The sequence below is a fragment of the Mobula birostris genome, chromosome X (genome assembly GCF_030028105.1).
Source record: "Mobula birostris isolate sMobBir1 chromosome X, sMobBir1.hap1, whole genome shotgun sequence".
Taxonomy (NCBI): Eukaryota; Metazoa; Chordata; class Chondrichthyes; order Myliobatiformes; family Myliobatidae; genus Mobula; species Mobula birostris.
This window is the reverse complement of record NC_092402.1, coordinates 39,092,396-39,108,440: the sequence shown is the minus strand read 5'-3', so window position 1 is coordinate 39,108,440 and position 16,045 is coordinate 39,092,396. Positions and strand designations below refer to the sequence as shown.

At 39.5% G+C, this 16,045-nt stretch overlaps 1 protein-coding gene across 4 annotated transcripts in view; it reads left to right on the top strand.

Annotated features, from left to right (window-relative positions):
- Positions 1–16,045, top strand: part of dhx8 (DEAH (Asp-Glu-Ala-His) box polypeptide 8) — a 66,751-nt gene that overhangs the window by 24,702 nt on the left and 26,004 nt on the right. For all 4 annotated transcript variants that reach the window (XR_011883949.1, XM_072249696.1, XM_072249694.1 and 1 more), the window contains 7 exons: positions 742–839; positions 1,457–1,604; positions 4,250–4,431; positions 5,022–5,216; positions 10,347–10,532; positions 11,742–11,952; positions 14,872–15,053. Coding sequence is in view for 3 of the 4 variants with exons in the window: in XM_072249696.1 (XP_072105797.1) it covers positions 742–839; positions 1,457–1,604; positions 4,250–4,431; positions 5,022–5,216; positions 10,347–10,532; positions 11,742–11,952; positions 14,872–15,053 (1,202 nt within the window). In the remaining variant the exon portion in view is untranslated. The remainder of the gene's footprint in view (positions 1–741; positions 840–1,456; positions 1,605–4,249; positions 4,432–5,021; positions 5,217–10,346; positions 10,533–11,741; positions 11,953–14,871; positions 15,054–16,045) is intronic.

Genomic DNA, 16,045 nt, shown 5'->3' with positions numbered 1-16,045 from the left:
CATGAAAAATGTATATTAATTGTTAAATCACTTTTTCGTCTTTGCTTACTTCGTGCTTGGGTTTCATCACAATGAATTTACAGCTATGCCTTCAGCTGCTTGGGTCTTATATTCTGGAATTCTCTCCCTAAATCAGATCTGTCTGACCCACAGTCTCTGTTGTGTCTCCTCAATCTTAAGCCAACGTAACCTCCAATAGCTTTAAAGGGGGTGCTGTGCCTCCTTTTAAGATACTGTGTAAGATTTATCTGTGTATAATAACATTCATATGCCATGATGTTCAATTGTGTTTGTAAATGTTTCTGTTAAGTGCTTTGACTTACTGTATTTAAAGCACCTTTTCTCAATCAAAGTTGCTGATGGTTATGTTGGTGTGTTCTCACTCCTGTAAAATTCATTGTTTCATTTCTAACTTTTTATTCATGATTTTATTTTTAAAAGTTGCCTTTTAACTTATAAGCAAGCTTTTGGCTCTTCATTGTACAAGAGGCATTTTGTACAAACTGAGTTTCAATCAATTTTGTGCTATGGTAGATCATGACACATACAAGGAAGAACATGGGAATTAGACACTGGATTTCCCAAGTAACGATAAGATCCTTCTGAATAGATCAGTGTAGAAGAAGCAACTTAATCAATAGGATGTCAACATTTACATTCAAAATCAAATCTTAAAAATCTACTTGCCTTTTATTTTGGGGAGCTCTGAAACATTGCGTGATTGTCTGTACTATTTTTCAGATGAAGACTTGGAAATAGAGCTTGTAGAAGAAGAGCCGCCATTCCTCAGAGGGCATACCAAGCAGAGCATGGACATGAGTCCTGTTAAGATAGTAAAGGTATGCAGAGCAATTAAATCCAGAAACTCACATTTATACATATATGCTTTAAATAGAATTTGCAAAATGTTTTTAAACTTCCACTCCTTTTGAAGCATTTTGCTGCTTATTTTTAATGTAATAAATTAGAAATTAATCCACACTTTTATCATTGAGGCATGAATGTTCCTATGCTTTTAATTGTGACAATTCTGTAAGTGCTATTTTGTTTGTGAGGTAATGCATTATTTGCAAAGAAATTCTGAACTCATTTGAATTTGGAAACTACAAGTGCTGTATTTAAAAACAATTGAGTCAAAGTTTCACGAGTATTCCTGATTGTAAAATTAATTTTTTCAGAGGTGTAGGTAATGATGACAAAGTGAGATTATTTCCTGAAATGCATTTTCTGGCACAATTTGTATGAAAAGTTTCAAACCTCAGTTGTTTGTTCTGTTGATGAAGGGCCTTTGACCTGAAACATTACCTCTGTTTCCCATTCCAAAGATATTACCTGACATGCATTTTCTTGTTTTTATTTTAGGTTTCTATTCTCTTCAGTTTTTTGAAATTCACATTTGTTTGGTACTATGAATGTTTTCTTTAATTGCTAACCTGCTGGTTTATATTTGATTTAGAACCCTGATGGCTCTCTGTCTCAGGCTGCCATGATGCAGAGTGCTTTGGCTAAGGAAAGGCGGGAAATGAAACAAGCACAGCGAGAGGCAGAAATGGATTCGATCCCAATGGGACTCAATAAACATTGGGTTGATCCACTACCTGATGGTATGCTGATGGCTAAAATATTTTCCTTGCGCTGAGGATGGGGATAGAAAAATATTGATTATAAGTTGTGACTTCTGCTGATCCTGTATTTCAGTAATTAATAACGTAGTGTTTAAATGGTTTTCTGGCCTTAAGTTACTATTGGGAGAATTATTAAAATATTGTAGATTTTATTCTTTTTGTGCTTTTATCTGCTCAAAGTGGGAATCAAAATAAAAATAGGGTTTAATATCACTGGCATACTGTATGCCATGAACTTTGTTGTTTTGTAGTAGCAGTACACGTAAAATATTTTTTATATATACTTATTGTAATTTAATTAAATAGTGCAAAAAGAGAGCAAAAAACCCCCCCAAAAAATAGTGAGGTAGTGTTCATGGGTTCAATGTCCATTCAGGAGCCTGATAATGGAGGGGAAGAAACTGTTCCTGAAACTTCAGGCTCCTGTACCACCACCTTGATGGTAACAATGAAAAGAGGGCATGTCTTGGGTGAAGGGCGTCCTTAATGATGGATGCCACGTTCTTGAGTCATCGCCTATTGAACGTATGTTTGATGCAAGTGCCCATGGTGGAAGTGGCTGAATTTGCAACTTTGTGCAGCTGTTTCCAATCTTTTGCAGTGGTCCCTCCATACCAGACAGTAATGCAACCAGTTGGAATGCCCTCCACGGTGTTTCTGTGGAACTTTGCAAAAGTCATTGGTGGCATACCAAGTCTCCTCAAACTCCTAATGAAGTATAGTGGCTATCCTGCCTTTTTTATAATTGCATCAATATGTTAGGCCCAGAATAAATCTTCAGAGATGTTGACACCCAAGAATTTGAAATGATCACCCTTTCCACTGCTAATCCCTCGATGAGATCTGGTGTGCATTCCCTCAACTGCCCCTTCCTGAAGTCCACAATTAATTCCTTGGTCTCACTGATATTGAGTGAAAGGTTGTTGTTGTGACAACCAGCTGATGTAACTCGCTCCTGTACACCTCGTCAGCTTTTTGATGCAGGGATTAGAATCTTTTATGCCACTTATCAAATTATCAAAGGTGAAGTCACAGGACAAAGCACTGGTACTTGGTATTAATAATCTACCTCTCTCCATTGCCTCAGTCCTAAATCTTTTGCAAAAATTGTTTATGCTTTTCCTGAAGTGGTTAGTTATTGCAAATATTATGGCAATTTTGTGACCTGACTAGAAACCAGCTGTACACTTTTCGATTTATACTTTATTGTCGCCAAACAAATGATACTAGAGCATACAACCATCACAGCAATATTTGATTCTGCGCTTCGCGCTCCCTGGAGTACAAATCGATAGTAAATATTAAAAATTTAAATTATAAATCATAAATAGAAAATAAAAAAGGGAAAGTAAGGTGCAAAAAAAACCAAGAAGCAGGTCCGGATATTTGGAGGGTACGGCCCAGATCCGGGTCAGGATCCGGTCAGCAGTCTTATCACCGTCGGAAAGAAGCTGTTCCCAAATCTGTCTGTACGAGTCTTCAAGCTCCTGAGCCTTCTCCCGGAGGGAAGAGGGACGAAAAGTGTGTTGGCTGGGTGGGTCGTGTCCTTGATTATCCTGGCAGCACTGCTCTGACAGCGTGCGGTGTAAAGTGAGTCCAAGGACGGAAGGTTGGTTTGTGTGATGTGCTGGGCTGTGTTCACGATCTTCTGCGGCTTCTTCCGGTCTTGGACAGGACAACTTCCATACCAGGTTGTGATGCACCCTAGAAGAATGCTTTCTACGGTGTATCTATAAAAATTAGTGAGGGTTTTAGGGGTCAGGCCAAATTTCTGTAGCTTTCTCAGGAAGTAAAGGTGCTGGTGAGCCTTCTTGGCAGTGGACTCTGCTTGGTTGGGCCAAGTCAGGTCATTTGTGATATTGACCCCGAGGAACTTAAAGCTTTTGACCTGTTTCACTTGCGCACCAACAATGTAAATGGGGTCGTGCGGTCCGCTACTCCTTCTGAAGTCAACGACCAATTCCTTCATCTTGCTGACATTGAGGGATAGGTTATTGTCTTTGCACCATGCCACCAGGTTCTTAATTTCCTCCCTGTACTCAAATTCATCATTACCCGAAATACGATCTACAATTGTGGTGTCATCAGCAAACTTATATATTGAGTTTGCTGGAAACTTGGCTACACGATCATGGGTGTACAGTGAGTACAGCAGGGAGCTGAGTACATAGCCTTGTGGGGCACCGGTGCTCAGAGTGATTGTAGAGGAGAGCTTGTCCCCTATTTTTATAGCCTGGGTCCTGTCTGTGAGGAAGTTGAAGATCCAGCTGCAGATCTGAGTGCTAAGGCCCAGGTTCCGGAGCTTAGGGATCAGTTTATTTGGAATGGTGGTTTTAAAGGCAGAGCTGTAGTCAATGAAAAGGAGCCTTACATATGCGTCTTCATTCTCCAGGTGTTCTAAGGAGGAATGTAGGGCCAGAGAGATGGCACCTGCCGTTGTGGAGGAATATCTATGCTTAGAAATTTGATTGGATTTGAACTCTTGATTGCTATTGCAAAAAGAAGTACCTTGCTCGCTAAAACTTTTGCTTTTCCCTTTCTCTAAATAAAATTTCATTTTAATGTGTGAGTGAAGTAAATTATCACAGTTGCACTAGGTATAAAATGATGGTCTTTATTTCTAGTTGATGGCCGACAGATTGCAGCAAACATGAGAGGCATAGGAATGATGCCGCAAGACATACCTGAGTGGAAAAAGCATGCCTTTGGAGGGAACAAAGCATCTTACGGACGTAAAACCCAATTGTCAATTCTTGAGCAGAGAGAGAGCCTACCAATCTACAGACTTAAGGAGCAGTTGGTTCAGGTATAACATTTGCAATCTATCACATAAATCTATGTATTTTCAAATGTCATCTTACATTGTGTGAAAATATTGCAATGAAATGTTTGATTAAAAAAGAAATTCCTTGTCAACAGGTTTAGTAATTGCTGTAGCACCAAAGAATCTGTTGCTCTAGATTCCAGCATCTACAGTCCTTTTTGTCTCTACTGCCTTTAATTGCTGTAATTGCAGGCCACCAGGCGGTGCTACAGCTTTACATCCCTGGATGATGTTGCTCTTCTCCCTATATGAGTAGCAGACCCATTAAATCCATTAAAAAATAAATTAATAACATTTTTTTCCAGGGCTTGTTATACTTAGGAGCATATTATTAATTGAAAGACTGATTGTTTGGTCTGATTAAAGCCAGAACAATATTAATTTTAACATTTTCAATGTACAACTGGTTAGTTATCTGTCTGTAATACTATTTGGTAAACAAAATATATTGCTTGATTTATCCTCTTGAAGCCTGGCACACAACAGGATGTTTCTATATGGGGCACCTTTTCTGATAAAAATCCTTTTGGAAAACAATGTTTTTGGTAATGAAATGTTTTTCTCTTTTGTAGGCTGTGCATGACAATCAAGTCCTGATTGTGATCGGGGAGACTGGTTCTGGTAAGACCACGCAGATAACCCAGTACTTGGCAGAGGCAGGATATACGACCCGAGGCAAGATTGGGTGCACACAACCAAGACGTGTGGCTGCAATGTCAGTTGCCAAAAGAGTGTCGGAAGAGTATGGTTGCTGCTTGGGTCAAGAGGTAAGCTGAAATCATCTATGTTAAAATCTGAACTTTCATAAGTTACTAGATGTTACCATTTTTAATGGTTAGCCAGTTGTTGTCATTTGTGGTTACTAAGATAAATTGCTTTCAGACTTAATGCTCTAATAGTGTCTCCTTTTTCACATTATCGACAATTTTTTAAAGTATAAACAATAATATATTTTAAACACACGATTCTGCAGACGCTGGAAATCTTAAAACAGTTTTTCTTAAAGATAATACATTATCATTTCTATAAAAATTACCAAAAGTTAACTTCACCAAAATCCTCCACAATCTGGCTTGGCATATCTATCACTATACTATTACAATCACACCTGTGGATCTTTCCTGGTTCAGTGAAAATGTTGAAGAGCATGTTTGGAACGGCACCAGGTATACCCAAAAAAAAATTATGCAAGTCAGGTGAGTCTGCAAGTCTGCATGCTGAACAGCAGAGGGAAGCAATCCACAATCGAAGTTTTTCTCAGTTGCTTAACCACGCTGATCAAAACAGTCGACACAGCCCGCAAAACTCCTCATTCTCACTGCAAAACACACTCAGCCAATCAAGACAAAAAAATACTTGTAGTAAAAATGAATAATTCAAATAAAACAGTTGCACACAACATTGCATCACTAACACATAAGCAATCACCAAATAATTACTGGCAAAACACTGACCATCCTTCTCATTAAGGCATAACATGAACAGTGTAGTCAGTCGTACGGTGTGATTCTTGTTGCATACTGTGTATGATGCCAGAGATAGGACATTTAGTCCATTAGTGTAAATATGACTTGAACTCCAATCATGGGTAAGCATTGAAGGGCCATCAAAATAAGATGCAAGAATGAAAACGTACATACACTTTTCACTGTAATCTTAGTCATTTACTATCTGTCATTACATGAAAGTCGAAGACAAAATTGCTCACATCTTGGGGGGAAAAGATCATACATCTCTGGATAACAGAAATGCAGTAAGATAATGGTCACCATTGATCTATTCTTTCCCTAATGTTGGACCACGTGCTTTCATCAACATCACAGAATGTGCTCCCCAGTGATGCAGTAGGGGAAATGCCTAATCTAGCCCTGGCAATCTGACAGGGTGATCATCTGACAAGCCTCAGTCATGACGTCAACATTTGGTCATAAGGATGCTTGTTATAGACCTTCAATCTCCAGGAGGGAAAAAACTCTTCAATAGGGTTGAAGATCGGGAGTATGGTGGAAGGATATCCATGGACATGCATGTGTGAGCCTGAAACCAGTCTGTCATTGCAGATGAGTGGTGGAAAGATACATTATCTCATATGATGACATAGTGTGGGCCATTGACCCTGGTGTCCTGTTCCTCCTTGGATGCTAAGACTTGTCTGTAAAGCCCATCAAGGAATGTGTTAAGATGTGGGGTTGTTATATGACCCAATCATTAGGATGTATGCCAGAAAGTTAGTGTCTGGTATGGCTGCACACATAATAATGTTTGAACCTCTCTAGCATGGTACCTGGCCTGTCGCCCTTTGCCCTACAACATTCCTCCCTTACCTCCTTGTCTTAGACATATTCATCAACCTAGATGAATTTATGTGGTATCGCATTGAACTCCAGCTCTATTATCCTCTGTAAATACAGTAGAGAAGACAAAGTGAAACACATGGAAGAGTGTATGAAAAGGAATACAGTATGGTGGATTCTGGTTAATTGGGGGCAACTGCTTTTTTGGGACAACTCTTTAAGAACAAAAACTAATCGAGAAAATAGCCAGGATTCGCTTTGTTTACTTGGGACACTATGTCATTTACTTGTGACAGGAGACTGTTGCCAAACGGTTTCTAGCTAGTGTCAGTCACATGCAGTTGTGTAGCAGTTAGACATGACACAGTGCTCAGAGCAAGTAGTTTTTAAATGGTGTGAGTTGCGTCAGTTTGTGTTCAGAAAACAGTGATTTTGGTCTGATAGTTGGCAAGAAATATGCAGTAAGACAATTCCAAACTGTTTTGCTGACTGCAATTTCAAGCATTCAGGCTTGGGAATGCCAGAAACAGCTGGGAGTAAAAATGAAACGATTTCACTACTCCAAGTTAGGAACTATGAAGAATTTTGAAGGTATTGACAATCATCTTGAATGTTACAATGGAAAATAAAGATTTGTAGGATGCAATCGTGGAAAGCGTTGTATGAAGGCAGTCTATTACCTGCACTAGGTCTATGCTGATTTTGTTCATTACAGTCAATCAAAAGAACACAGCCGTGTACACTGGATGATTTCCTCCTTTGATAACTGAGGAACTAATACAGAGTTTTATAGTACTGTAGTAATATTCCTAGTTTTCTAATTTGTTTGTTATTTCATTTCAATATATAATTTGTTACTCAACAGTAGTTTGACTTTTTTAGTACCTTTTTACCTTTTCAATGAAACTTTGGCTAATTTGGCCAGCTGCTTAATTAGGCCAAAATGCACTGGTCCCAATGTGTCCCAATTAACCAGAATACACTATACTACTTTGTAAAACTTGTACGATGTTGACAACTTACCTGTACATACAGATACCTCGGCTCCTTAAACCTATCACTGTTTCTAGCAAAGGGCACTCCAGATCTGTTTCATTTTGATGTGGTGGTTTTTCAACACCCTATCAATTTGTCATATACTGGTGGTGTGAATATTTGGGAAGATGGTGTGATCTGCAATTACAGTTGTCTGTATTTCATGCAAGCATATGGTAACGTTCACTAGCACCGTCTGAACAATTGCTCTTGTCCAGCATTGAACACTTTGGCTCATCCACCAGCCTGAGGTCTTCTTTCAGTTCTATGAAAAGATAAGTATACTTCCACTGATGACACTTACCGTAGCACACTATAGAGGGAAAACTACTGTTTTTACATTCATATCAAAACTTAGTTACGTAACATACTGGTGTAAATCTGCAATGTTGTGTCTCAGCGATTCTCATTCCTGAATGTCCAGATAATTGATGTGGCACATTAGGCTGCACCCTTAGACCAGCCTCACGCATGGACAGGCTATGGTGTAGGACATGGTCAACAATGGTTGTTTCTATGTCATGAAAGACCTCTGTTCTTTGCAGTCCTCTCCCATCGGCTCTTTCAGCATGTGTCTGATCTCTTCCCTGTTGGGCTTGTGGATATCCTCTGATTTTGTTTTCCATGTTCAAATAAAGCAACAACAGTACCAACCACTTTTATATGTTTGAGTATCTGCTGATTGGTGTATCAACAGAGTTGCAGTAATCTCTGATTGCTGTCAGCTTGGGGCATTTGATTGTGTTTTGCTTGACCCAATGCTTTCAATTTATTTTTGTTTTCTAGTGACTGCTGTGTCTCGTATTTTGCAAAAAGCTCAATAGCAATTGAGACTGCTGTACATGCAATGAGAAATGGTTGATTGTTGTGCTGAGGTGGTAGCTGATTTGCACATATGGAGTTTAGAATTAACAATAGCAGGAGGGCTGGAGGGATTTAGCGAGTCAAGCAGCATCCGTGGAGGCAAAGGGATGGGCAACGGTTCAGGTCAAGACCCTGTGTCAGGGCTGACTCACTGAATTCCTTCAATAGTTTTTGGTCCAAATTCTAGCATCTGTAGTCTGTTGTGTCTCCAAACTAAGAATAAAATGATAACAGTCTAGGCTGAACCATTTTAGTCATCATTTTCACCTTGAAATGTTGTGTGGGTTTTGGCTAACAACTGAGATCATTACCATTACAGAATTAACCTTCTCACCATGTGATATGAAGAAACAACCAAGAATACTAGATAACAGTGAGTGCATTTGGGCCAGAAAATGTCCAGGTTGTAATACTGATAACTCACATTTCAGAATTAGCTGTGCCTTCCTCCAAACCTTTCCAGCACAGCTACAGCAGTACCATCTTACAATATGAAAAATTGGCCATTTATGCTCTGTGCTCAACAAATAGGAGAAATCCACTCTTGCTATTTACTTCCCAGTCATCTCTCAATTAAGGTAACGAGAAGTCTCTACAATAGTGGCACTTACTCACCAATAATCTCTTAGTGCATCTTTTGTTTGAGTTTCATCAGGATCACTCAGCTCCAGACCTCAACATCACCTTGGTCCAAAGAGGTGAATCCCATTGGTTAGATGTGAGTAACTTACTCTTGGCATCAAGGCATCACTTGACTTAGTATGGCATCAAGCTGCTCTGGTAAAAAGGTCCATGAGCATCAAGAAAAACTGTTATGGTTGTTGAAGGCCAGATGTGCCAGTCCAGAGGCCTTTCAACAGAAGTTCCTCAAAGCAGTGTCCTGGCCCAGCCACTTCCAGCTGCCCCAGCAGTGACCTTCATTCCAACGTTTATGAAGTCAGAAATGAGGATGTCCGTGATGAATGCACAATGTTGAAATGCATTTGCTGCAGCCTTGAAAATGCAGTTGGCGCCTTCATTTGTCAAGATCTAGACAACAATCAGCATTGTTAATAAGTGGCATAACATAACCACAGCCAAGAGTCCAACCATATTTGTCTGACAGTCAATGGCATTAGCATTTCCAAGTATCCCACAGTCAGCATCCTGGGAATCACTATTGACCAGAACTTAACTAAACCACTATGGGTTCTGGAGCAGGTCAAAGAGATGGGTATCAGAAATGAGTGTAGCTCCAACATACTGAGGCAGTACAGTTCATGCCTTAATTAAAGCAGAGGAAAATTGGATGCAGTAGATTAATATGATGACTAATTCTTGTTCTTGTGTGCCCTGCATCTTCCATATTGCAAAGTTACAGAAAACCAATTTCAGTGGATCATGCAGTGTCAGTCTATAAAATTATAATGGTTTTGAGTGTGCCGGTGTGCTCCATTAAGTGGTGCAATTCAAGTTGCTTTGACCTTGCTCACTGTGGCAGTTCCTTCCATTCTTCACCCAGGTTTTAGTTTGTTTTCTCAATCTGTTGTGTCATGAGTGAAACCTTGTATAATTTAAGTTTGCAGTAGTAGTATTTAATTGAAGTATATCTCACATACAGCACTAAGTAATTTTAAACTTTACAAGTTTTAGGTAGTAACAATAGCTTGTGGTGTAGAAATGGGAGAGAGCATTCATTTTCACTCTTTCTATTGACTGTTGTAGGTTGGTTACACCATTCGATTTGAAGATTGTACCAGTCCAGAAACGGTAATAAAGTACATGACCGATGGTATGTTGCTGAGAGAGTGTCTAATAGATCCTGACCTGTCTCCATACGCTATCATCATGTTGGATGAGGCTCATGAGAGGACCATACATACCGATGTTCTGTTTGGGCTGCTGAAGAAGGTAAACTGTCTTTTTTCCTTGGTTGAAAACCCTTTAAATGGTGAACATTACATATTAAACTCCTGAAATAAGTCAGACACATAAGTGCATCAACTGGCTTGTCAGTGAAAGATATTCTTCCTTAGTACTATTTTTACTTACTTGACACAGAAGTCAAAACTTAAGATGTGACTGGCTCACGGGTCGGACTGAATCAATCTAACTTGAGAGATTTGGATGATGTCTTAAATTCTGAAAATGTTTGATTTTACAACCCTCCTTTAAAGCTCAATTTAATTGCATCCTTGAAATGAGTCAGTTACCTATGCTTATCTAATGTCCATATAAGTCAACTTTGTATTGCAAAGTTACATAAATTGAGATGGAGTTGCAGATTGTATATTAAATGATTTCTTTTCCAGTTTATCCTGTTGCTCTCTGTACTGTAGATCAGGGTAGTGAACCTTTTTGATAGTGTGTCCAAATTTGCAATAATTTTCTTGAAAAAAAAGTTCTCTTGTGTGCCATACCATGGTAATTTTGAACAGAAATTATCATTCATTAATGAATTAGTAACAATAATTATAGACTTTTTAAGGAAAAAGGATGAGTCCTGTTGCTTATTTATGTGTATTCATTGTTTTACTATTAGTAACAGTTTAACAGCTGCAAATTGAAATGAAACATTTTAGAAAACCTTTCCTAAAAGTAATCTTTTTTTTTTAAAAAATTGAAAAATAGGAATTCATGGAGATGCTAAACTGCATACGGTATTTACCATTATTATCACTGAACATCCAGCGTTCACTCACAAACGACAGTAGAAAAAAGTAAGCTGAGCCAAGCCATTGCCAACTGGCCGAGCCATTAACTATCCAAATGCAAGTACACCAGATCTGCGAGGATTTCAAAAGATATCATCCAATGTCATGTGTTCTCACAACTCTCTAGCTGGCACTAAGCTGGTGTGAGATGTTTACTGTGAAACATCTTGCTGCTCTCCAGTTTAAAAAAAATCATTGGCTGCTTCATTTGGTGGTAAAGATGATCGTTATGTATCCTTCTATTATGGGTAGCGTTTAAACAATGTCATCATGGGCACATGTCACAGGTTCCCCAGCCCTGCAGATGTTTTTGTAATATAAAGAAATAAATAATCTGTTATGTTTGTTTAATTAAAACTTGTTTTTTCTATTTTAACAGAAGTTATATGAATTTACTTTTCTGTAGACTGTTAAAAAGCGTCCTGATATGAAATTGATTGTAACATCAGCTACGCTGGATGCTGTTAAATTCTCCCAGTATTTCTATGAAGCACCTATCTTCACTATTCCTGGTCGAACGTACCCAGTGGAAGTGCTGTATACTAAGGAACCTGAGACTGATTATCTTGATGCTAGTCTGATTACAGTGATGCAGATTCATCTAACTGAACCACCAGGTATTAAGATCTGGTTACTAAACTTTTTTTTATGATTCTGACCTGCTGTTCTTCTGAAAGGAGAGCGGTACTGCATCGGAGTAGCTCTTTGACCTACTATGTGTGCACGGATCATGTTGCCAGTCTGACTAATGCAATGTGACACCACATTATTTATTTATTGGGATACAGCATGGAATAGGTCCTTCCATCCCTTCGAGCCGCACCACCTAGCAATCCCTGAGTTAACCTTAGCCTAATCATGAGTCAATTAACTTCCTAACTGGTATGTCTTTTGGACTGTGGGAGGAAACCGGAGCATTGCATGGGGAGGATGTACAGACTCCTTGCAAGTGACATTGGAATTGAACTCTGACACCCTGAGCTATAATAGCTTTGAGCTAACTGCTACACTACTGTGGCACTGCAAGATTTGCATCCCTCTGTTCTTTTCCTGTTCATATATCTATCTAAATGTCTCTTAGATGTTGGTGTGTACATTGTTTTATGCAGTTAACATTGGAGATTCTAATCTGTGTTGTCCGTTCTTCTAAAGTCTAAACAATCTTTAAAGTTTAAATAGCATAAAAGTTCAATTTATCCATTATAATCTCATGCTAAATTAATTGAAGTTGGCTTGGATTTAGCAGTAAAATAAAGTGTGCAGTGAAGACCAATCAATGTTACTAACGATTTAATTGCATGTACACTTCATTTAAATATACCTGAACAGCGACATGCAGAAATCAGGAGTTTGCTTACAACTTCTGCTACCCCAGAAGTGTCAATATGCTGTTATCTCCACTGATAGTGATAGTTATCATTCAAGTGAATGCAAGTTGCTTTGTAGTGTAATAAATGCTAATGGCAAAGTTATGACTTGTCTATTCACAAGTAAGTGACTTTTGGCTACAGGTTATTTGTACACATGCATAACATGTGAATTAAATGGTTGCATTTTACAATTCTGGTTTAAGCTTTGTATGCTTCAGTAAGAATTATTTAGTCAGATTTACTAAGGATGATAGAAATGTTTTCCCTGGTCACATCTTTTAGCATAAAAGGGAGAGCATCAAGGCTATGCCTGGTCTTGGAGTAATCCAGTCATTTCCTAATGTCCATTTATTTCCTTGTGACTTATTCTCTGTTGCATGCTCATCAACAGTCTTGGCTCCAACACCCAACCTTCAACTGCCACCTACACAATGGTTCATTTACTTTAACCAATTAACCTATTTAACAAGTGCATCCTTTGGATGTGAATGGTAACTGGAACACTCAGGTGAAATCCACATGATCGTAGGGAAAGGTTGTAAACTCCACAGAGATCAGAACTCAGACCAGGATACAGGAGCTGCAAGTTAAAACTGTAACTGCTGTGCCACTGTGCTGCTCCAAACCCCTTGTAGAGGAACATGGTTTGGATTGCTGATTACTCCAAGTTCCTGTGTAAATGAGCATGCAGAGTCCTTGAACAAGCAATAAGTCTCATTTGCTTTCTGCTGGCTGGAAAAAACAAACCTTTTTCTTCAGTATTTTTCTACATAAAACCTGATAAACCATCAACTTTCCAACCCACTGACCAAAGTGACCTCAGGCCTCTTAAGACCACTCTCTCCAGTTCTCTTAAGTACATGTATTGACTTCATAAATGAAACTGTAGGCTATTAGCAACACACATCAAAGTTGCTGGTGAACACAGCAGGCCAGGCGGCATCTCTAAGAAGAGGTACAGTCGACGTTTCAGGCCGAGACCCTTCGTCAGGACTAACTGAAGGAAGAGCTAGTAAGAGATTTGAAAGTGGGAGGGGGAGGGGGGGGAGATCCAAAATGATAGGAGAAGACAGGAGGGGGAGGGATGGAGCCAAGAGCTGGACAGGTGATTGGCAAAGGGGATACGAGAGGATCATGGGACAGGAGGTCCAGGGAGAAGGAAAAGGGGGAGGGGGGAAGCCCAGAGGATGGGCAAGGGGTATAGTCAGAGGGACAGAGGGAGAAAAAGGAGAGAGAGAGAAAGAATGTGTGTATAAAAATAAATAACGGATGGGGTATGAGGGGGAGGTGGGGCATTAGCAGAAGTTAGAGAAGTCAATGTTCATGCCATCAGGTTGGAGGCTACCCAGACGGAATATAAGATGTTGTTCCTCCAACCTGAGTGTGGCTTCATCTTTACAGTAGAGGAGGCCGTGGATAGACATTTCAGAATGGGAATGGGATGCAGAATTAAAATGTGTGGCCACTGGGAGATCATGCTTTCTCTGGCGGACAGAGCGTAGGTGTTCAGCAAAGCGGTCTCCCAGTCTGCGTCGGGTCTCGCCAATATACAGAAGGCCAGATCGGGAGCACCGGATGCAGTATATCACCCCAGCCGACTCACAGGTGAAGTGTCGCCTCACCTGGAAGAACTGTCTGGGGCCCTGAATGGTGGTAAGGGAGGAAGTGTAAGGGCATGTGTAGCACTTGTTCCACTTACAAGGATAAGTGCCAGGAGGGAGATCAGTGGGGAGGGTTGGGGGGGACGAATGGACAAGGGAGTCACGTAGGGAGCGATCCTTGCAGAGAGAGAGGGGGAGGGAAAGATGTGCTTAGTGGTGGGATCCCGTTGGAGGTGGCAGAAATTACGGAGAATTATATGTTGGACCCGGAGGCTGGTGGGGTGGTAGGTGAGGACAAAGGGAACCCTATTCCTAGTGGGGTGGCGGGAGGATGGAGTGAGAGCAGATGTGCGTGAAATGGGGGAGATGCATTTGAGAGCAGAGTTGATGGTGGAGGAAGGGAAGCCCCGTTCTTTAAAAAAGGAGGACATCTCCCTCGTCCTGGAATGAAAAGCCTCATTAAATTAGGCTATTAATTTTTTTTTCATTCAAGCTTAATGTGTACCACTTAATCCACTTCCAAAGTCTGTACTCTAAATGTTGTTGTTGCTGTTGTTGTTGTTAGGCGATATCCTGGTTTTTCTAACCGGTCAGGAAGAAATTGACACTGCATGTGAAATTCTGTATGAGCGAATGAAATCAATGGGTCCTGATGTGCCAGAGTTGATTATCCTGCCTGTCTATTCTGCTTTGCCAAGTGAAATGCAAACTCGAATTTTTGATCCAGCCCCACCAGGCAGCAGAAAGGTAAAAATTCAATCTATCAATTCCATTGCTAAATATATAATTATATTTTATTGAAATTAAGATTATCTTGTATTGAGTTGGGAATGTATTTTGAGTAAAATTTTAAATGAGAGCTCCTTGAATATTTGGCCATTCATACTTCAGAAAAATGAGGGCTAATTCTTTGAACATTGAACATATAGCTTTTCTTGGAATAGCATGCGTCATTGAAAGGAGACTTGGATCTGTAAAATTTCATTGATTATCTTGTTGCCTAAATAACTAGCAATTAATGTCCCTTGAGAAAACTTAATCCGAGTAGGAGATGGTCTTATGGGCCATTAAGCCTGGCTTTTCAGTAAGTTGATATGGTCTTGGTTTTAACTACTTCGCCTTCCCACCTGTTTCTCGCAATCTTTAATTCTCTGATTTTCCAAGAATCAGCCTTGATCACATTCAGTGATTCAGCCTCTATTGTTTTCTGAGTAGAGAATTCCAAAGAATCATGGCCTTTAGAAACAGGAAATACCTGCCTGTCTAAAATGAATAAGCCTTCATTCTCAAACTATGGTCCTAGTTTTTTAATTCCACAAGAGATAAGACGTCGTCTCAGCATCTATACTGTCCAGGTCCACACGAATCTTGGATGTTTCAATAAGACCACTTACCAAATCTTCTAAATTCTTTTGAATATGGATTCCGAATCAGGTTTATTATTACCAGCATATGATATTTGTTAACTTAAGCAGCAGTTCAGTGCAATATAATATAGAAGAGAAAAAAAAAATTAATAATAAATAAATAAATTACAATATACGTATATAGAATAGATTTAAAAAAATGCAAAAAACAGAAATACTGTATATTTTTTTAAAAGTGAGTTAGTGTCCAAAGGTTCAATGTTCATTTAGGAATCGGATGGCAGAAGGGAAAAAGCTGTTCCTGAATTGCTGAGTGTGTGCCTTCAGGCTTCTGTACCTCCTACCTGATGGTAACAGTGAGAAAAGGGGCAT